The sequence below is a fragment of the Macadamia integrifolia genome, chromosome 9 (assembly GCF_013358625.1).
Source record: "Macadamia integrifolia cultivar HAES 741 chromosome 9, SCU_Mint_v3, whole genome shotgun sequence".
Classification (NCBI taxonomy): Eukaryota; Viridiplantae; Streptophyta; class Magnoliopsida; order Proteales; family Proteaceae; genus Macadamia; species Macadamia integrifolia.
Window position 1 is genome coordinate 84,220 of NC_056565.1, and position 6,780 is coordinate 90,999.

The following is a 6,780-nucleotide window of genomic DNA, read 5'->3' on the forward strand; positions in this document are numbered from 1 at the left end:
GGGGGGGGGGGGGGGGGGGTTGAATCTGTAGCACACAAAATTCTTCCGTTGGGATGGGAACCATTCAAATGCTCATGAGTTGGCAAATCCACAATTACATAAACAGGCCTTTTGAAACTCTGACAGTCATCAGTGGATATCATTTCTATTTTTTCCTCTGGCTAGAGTGTTGGTAGAAACGAGGGAATCCCCCCCCCCCACCCACAAATCCATGTTTTTCCCGTCATCTTCGCTTCCTTTCCTTGTTTGTTATATTGATTCAAATTTCTGGATTCCCTATTGGAACTGGGGAACCCTTACTACAAACAACACAACTCAGCCTTATCCCAACTGAATGGGGTCGGCTACATGGATCCAAGGGCCAAAAAAAATAAAATAAAATAAATTTTGAACATCCCACTCACAAATCGGCAACCCAGATCATAGCCCTCCAAGTAGCTCTGTTTGATACCATACTTGGGTGAAGACTTAACTTTTGCATGTCTCTTCTTACTAATTCATCTATGGTCGTTTTTAGCCTGCCCCTAGCCCTTTTAGCTCCATTCATCTGTATCTGGTCACTCCTTCGTACAGGGGCATCCAAAGGCCTCCTTTGAACATGCACAAACCATCGTAACCGACATTCTTTGAGCTTATCTTGAATTCGTGCAATTCCTAAATCGGTTCTAACCTGGTCATTTCTTATTCTATCCCTCAGGGTTTTGCTGCACATCTATCTCAACATCCTCATCTCCGCCACATTCAACTTATCTACATTACGCTTCTTGGCTGCCCAACATTCTGCACCATACATCATAGCTGGTCTTATGACAGTCCTGTAGAATTTTCCCTTAAGCTTTAGAGGAATATGTTGATCACATAACACTCTAGACGCTCCTCTGCATTTCATCCATCCTACTTTAATTCTGTGGGAAATATCATCATCAATCTCACCTTCCTTGTTTAAGGTAGAGCCCAGATATCTAAAGCAGTCACTTTGCGGGATCTCTCTCCCCTCAATTTTCACTCCCTCTCTGGGGAACCCTCACTGTTTAGTTATTTTTATTCTGCAAATTTAGTTTTGAAAGGCCCAGAAAGATTCCAATCATGTATTTTATTTGTGTTCATTGGACTTATATGATTTATTATTTTGCCTTATTTTGGTTGGCATTTTTGCAGTACATTGTGCTTCTAATGCTCCAGAAATGAACTCACAGAATTCAGCTTGTGGATCTCCTCCTATGATTAATTCATGGCGCATACTTTCTGTTCGCCATAACAGAAATGAAGGAGTGGGTAGAATAAGTTTCTCAGGAAGTACCAGAAACCTTCCCATTGCAAAACGATACACTCTGGCAGATATTCAATCTGCCACTAACAGCTTCCATGAAGAAAACATTCTTGGGGAGGGCTCACTGGGTTCTGTTTATAAAGCTGAATTTCCTGACGGTCAAGTATGGTTTTGATGCCTGAACTTACAGATTCTGTTGTTAAATTTTAGGAGAATATTCATTTCCTGAGCCATGAATGAGTTATGTATTGCTGGCTTTTCTACAGATTTTGGCTGTGAAGAGCATCAAGACAGTGCCACTGTCTCTCCATGAAGAGGAACAATTCCTAGATGTAATTTGGAAGGTGGCCCGTCTAAGGCACCCAAACATTACAACGCTTCTGGGCTATTGTATTGAGCATGGACATCACCTTCTTGTCTATGAGTACGTCAGAAACTTGTCACTAGATGATGTCCTACACTGTGACACTTACATGCCTCTTTCTTGGAGCCTCCGTGTCAGAATTGCCCTTGGAATAGCTCGAGCACTGGAGTAAGAATTGCGCCCATTGAAATCTGTATATGTAGCATGTAATAATTTTTTGGTTTTGTGGGTTGTCAAATTCTTACTTGCCAGTCAGGAAAAAGTATTTTGAGTGGCGATATCTATTCTCTTTGCCATGAAGGAGGGGAACTAGCTTTCAACTTTCTATTTTCTAGATTGTAATGGTTTCATTTTTATTTTTGGGTTCAGATATTTACATACATCATGCTTCCCTGCTTGCCCTCATTGCAATTTGAAGGCTGCCAACATTTTGCTTGATGATGACCTTATGCCTCGTCTCTGCGACTGTGGACTGGCTATTCTGAGGCCTCTCACTAGCAATACTGTTAAACTTAAGGTAGATAGTTTTTCAATCCAAAGAGTACATTCCCGATCAAGGTGATTAGATTTCAGGAAGAGCGTGATTTGACTATTTTGTCAACAATTTGAATAGGCTTCTGAAATGGCTATCAACTGTACTGTTTATGTTGCACCGGAACATGGTCAACCCAGAGTCGATAACAAGAAAAGTGACACGTATGCCTTTGGAGTCTTGCTTTTGGAGCTTTTAACAGGAAGGAAGCCTATTAACAGGTGTGATGTGTGCTCATATTTTTTGTGGTATATGTACTTATTATTTCATATAATTCGATGATAATGCACCTTTCCTCATCTCTTTCTTATAGTTCCAGGTCAAGTGAGGAACAATGTCTAGTGAAATGGGCTTCATTGCACCTACACGATAACAAGTCTTTGGAAGAGATGGTTGATCCAACAATTAAAAGATCGTTCTCTTCCAAGGATCTCTCTCTATTTGCTGATATTATCTCCCTCTGTATTCAGGTAAGGTTATTTCTTAAAAGAACATTCATAGCTGAGATACTGTGGTTGAATCTGTTAGTATGTTAATTATCTGTGCATTTGACTTGACACACAACAGCCTGACCCAGAATTCAGACCACCAATGTCTGAAATTGTGGATTACTTGGTCTCCTTGGATCAGTCGATGAGCATCGGGGAAAGAAGTTTGGATTATTGTAACGAGGTTGAAGCTTCAGAGAGATCTTTCCTGTCTACTAACACCCGCTTTAGAAGCTCTCCCTTGTCAAGCCATGCTTTCATTGACCCCTAATTTGTTGGATGACATTTTATTCTTTTTCTCTCTCTCCCCCCCCCCCCTTCCCTATGAAGTTGAATGTAACAGAATCATCAGATTGTTTTTCCACATTGGTTAAATGTATGTAGTGTACAGTTCACATCCTTAAGACTGCAGCGCTTCGGGGGAAAATGCGAATTTTGAATGTGATATGATTGAACGAGTATCCTCCTTTCCAGAATGTAAAAATCAGGCTCCACTAGTACAAATTAATGTACCAGACGCCATATCTCTCCCTTTAGCACTCTCAATCCAAATGTTAGGGTGAGTTTGAGGATGGTACATTAGGCTAGCTGATAGGCCACAGGAGAGAGAGCTTACCTCCAGAGGAAATAGGCCAAGGGGGAGGGGGGCCTAACAAGGAAGAGCACAGCAATTAGTAGGTGTCTGTACACTAGAAAGACAAGTTGACTGTCCCTTGTTGAGGGCAATCTTTGTAAGGATGGTGGATCCACATTAAGCTAACTGTACCATCACCATGGCAATGTATGAAATCCATGCCTTTATGGTTCCCATCCCCTGTTTTCTTCCTGTTATTTCAATCAACATTTATCCTTAGACAATGTATGAAGCCCATGTTTTAAAGGTCCCCATCCCTTGTTTTCTTCCTTGTTATCAATCAACATTTATGCTTACACATACACAAAAAACACGTGCAGAGAGAGAGAGAGAGAGAGAGAGAGAGAGAGCTAGAGCTTTGCAATTGGCTTTAATGGTTGTGGAAATTCAGCCTCAGCCACTAAGTTAATAAATTGTATATGCTTTTGAATTTTGAAATTTATTTAAAGTGAGGGTTTAGTGGAATGCAGATTCAGTAGAGCAAGATGCTACGGAAGCTAGAAGTTGAGATGCCTACATATGCTTTTGGTTGGAAAAATACCCAATTTCTTGAATCTATTGTATTGTTTCTGGATGGAGGAGTTTCTCCACCAAAAAGAAAAAAGAATGGAGGAGTTCTAATATATTTTTTTTCTCTTTTGAGGAAAAGAAGAATCTATTATGAAGAAAAAGGAGAGGGTGGGAGCCAAAGCCTCAGGTTACAGAAAAAGGGTCAATACATGCACCTCACTGGAAAATAAGGAATAAGATTGAAATACAACAGAAAAGTAATTACTAATCAGAACATGGAGGAGATCTAAACTTTAAAAAATTCTTTCTCCTTGGAACTTTCTTTTGGAAAATTACATTTTGTATTGGTTTTCTGCAGGTGGGAATGGAATCTCTTAATGCTTTATGTGGTTGCAAGGGAAACACAAATATTTAATTCTATTATATAAAATCCTTAGTCAAAATCATCAATCCAAATCAAATTTGTTTCTTTTGTTTTGTTTTTTTTTTTTCCCCTTTGTTCCAACCCTTACTTTCCCTCCCACCTCTTCCTAAATTTTCAATAAAAGATTGACTAGAGTCTAAATTTTTGTTCTTGTGTAGGTCTTAGCTCACTTTTCTAGTTGGTTGGCTATAGTATAAATTTTAAACACTTTTTTATGACTTGGGCGAATAAGTTGTGCCTTTTAATTATATATCTTAAGTTTTTGGGTTTGATAATTCAATGTGATATTAGAACCGTTAAGCTTACTAAGCAAATCATGATATGTCAATGTGCAAACACCTAACAGGAATAGATGATGATGCGAACAACTTTGGTGTATATAGCAGATATTGAAAGTTGTCAAGAAGGTTTAACACATATATTTCCAAATCCCAGTTGTTCCAATTGTTCCATATGTTTTTAATGTCCGGTCTAAACTGACATAATTAATTATAAATGAGCTGGGTTAACCCACGAGACAATTATTTATTTATTTAATTTACTTTATTATTTTGAAGAGAGGGGGGGGGGTGTCTGGGAAGAAATGAGTTTGTTTTTGTTGTGATGGAAAGAAACAAGAAGGTTTGGGTTGAGCATTTTGAACTATTAGCCAGGAAGAAAATGGTCCAGCTCAATCAACCCGAACCGGTGGCCCAGGTAGTAACCCATTAGCCCGGCATAAAACAGATGCCACTGAGCCTCACATGAAGGCACGAACACATAAAATTAGGTGATATATAGATCATTGCATTCACATGGGAGAGATGGACTTTATAATTTAAAGGTCAATCAAGGACAAGAAGGGCCTGCATATATGAAATGATGTGTTGTCGGCAGGAATCCAAACAAGATTATAACACAGCATTTGCCCCTCATTCTCTCTCTCTCTCTCTCTCTCTCTCTCTCTAATTGCTTGAAAAAGGATTTGGATTTATATTTAATTTCTAAAAAGTTGGGGAGAGATGACTTTAACTTAATCCTGTTTGTTGGTTGTAGCTGAAGGCGTAATAGTAACCTAATTTGTTGTTGTTGTTGTTGTTGCTGAAAGCTAGCCTAATCTGATTCTTCCTTAATGGATAAGAGTACTTCCTTATGAACAACAATTGGTGTTGCTTCCATCCACGTATGCAGGTGTATGTTGGAACTCTTCTAGTTCTAGGGTTGTGGTGGATAAGTGGATAACTGTAAGAGTTTGAATATTTGCATTTAATCATAAGTTAGGTTGGAATTGGGTGGCACAGCTGATCCAAATAAATATATCATGTAGTCAACATTAATATATGAAGCTTTTTAGGGTTATGTCGGCACCATCCTCTCCATGTAACATTGACTTCTTGCTTACCAAAAACTCCCTTTACCCCTAATTGATGCTCAAAAAGTAAATCCAAGATTTAAAGTGCATCAAAAGTTCAACATCTAAGGAGTTGCTCAAGAGATCACATTTCATCACCAAAATAAAATAAAAAAAAAAAAAAAAAAAGGAGATTGTACAGGGCCCATTTGATTAGAGGTGAAATAAGATTTTTTTCTTCTCAAAAAATTTAGGTGACACTTTTCCTTCAGTCATGGTTAAGGGGAGAATTCCTGGTCAAGGCCTTCAGATTGCGTTAGGAGAATATCAGGAAGAATACATATGATGGTATTATCAACTTTAGCCATTACCATACTATAGTTGGGCAGACATTTAGAACTTTTTCAAAAAAATTATTTCATCTAAAAAGATGAATATATTTTTCATTTATAGTGAAAAATGTTAGGGGAAAAGTAAAAGGTTTGTCTAGTTGTAACCTAGGTAGGGGGTTGAAATCGTCTGCAATTCCGATTTCGTACAATTCCGTGCAATACCACCTTCAGGTGGTGACACGTGTATTGATACCAATACAATGGTCCAGATCTGGTATAACTAATAAAACATTAAATCAGTGAAGATGCATTTAAATCAGATCTAGACCATTGTATTGGTATCAATACACGTGTCACCGCCTGAAGGTGGTATTGCACGGAATTGTACGAGATCGGAATTGCAGACGATTTTTTTCCCCTAGGTAGGTCTTATAACCCACTTCTAGTTAACTAAAAGTCTTATAATGTGAAAGAAATGATTGGCTCAAGAGGATTCAAAAAGTAATTTCATGTGTTTATATTCCCAATAAAAACTTAAAAGTTGCTGCATCACATTTTATGACTGTGTTTAAAAATGGTAGAAATGAATTTTTATCCTCAAATAGACCCATCACTACGTTTGGAATCTCAAATATCAATTCCTCGTCTCTCTAAAGTCCAACATGGGATTGAAAAAAAAAAAAGAAAAATTATACTAACCGTTGGGTGATTGGGTTTATTGCTTTGAGTAAGGGTGTCCATTTTTAGTCCAAGCAGGTTGGATTAATCAAGAGAAACGTGAAATGAACCTTTATCGATTTGAGTTTTTATCAAATCGGTAAAAAATTGAATTGGACCATATCAAGCGAATTGAAACCGTAAAAAACATTATAACAACTTAATAAAATTACTAAAAG

At 38.0% G+C, this 6,780-nt stretch overlaps 1 protein-coding gene across 2 annotated transcripts in view; it reads left to right on the forward strand.

The window, feature by feature from the left end:
* Positions 1-3,115, forward strand: part of LOC122088159 (protein STRUBBELIG-RECEPTOR FAMILY 2) — a 7,491-nt gene extending 4,376 nt beyond the window's left edge. Inside the window, exons 11-16 of one of the 2 annotated variants that reach the window (XM_042657324.1) lie at positions 1,159-1,433; positions 1,537-1,802; positions 2,004-2,151; positions 2,248-2,387; positions 2,486-2,636; positions 2,734-3,115. In XM_042657324.1, coding sequence (XP_042513258.1) covers positions 1,159-1,433; positions 1,537-1,802; positions 2,004-2,151; positions 2,248-2,387; positions 2,486-2,636; positions 2,734-2,925 — 1,172 coding nt within the window. In that variant the 3' untranslated portion in view covers positions 2,926-3,115. Of the gene's footprint in view, positions 1-1,158; positions 1,434-1,536; positions 1,803-2,003; positions 2,152-2,247; positions 2,388-2,479; positions 2,637-2,733 lie in introns of both variants that reach the window. The other variant, XM_042657323.1, reaches the window with a different exon arrangement.
* The last annotated feature ends 3,665 nt before the right edge of the window (positions 3,116-6,780 follow it).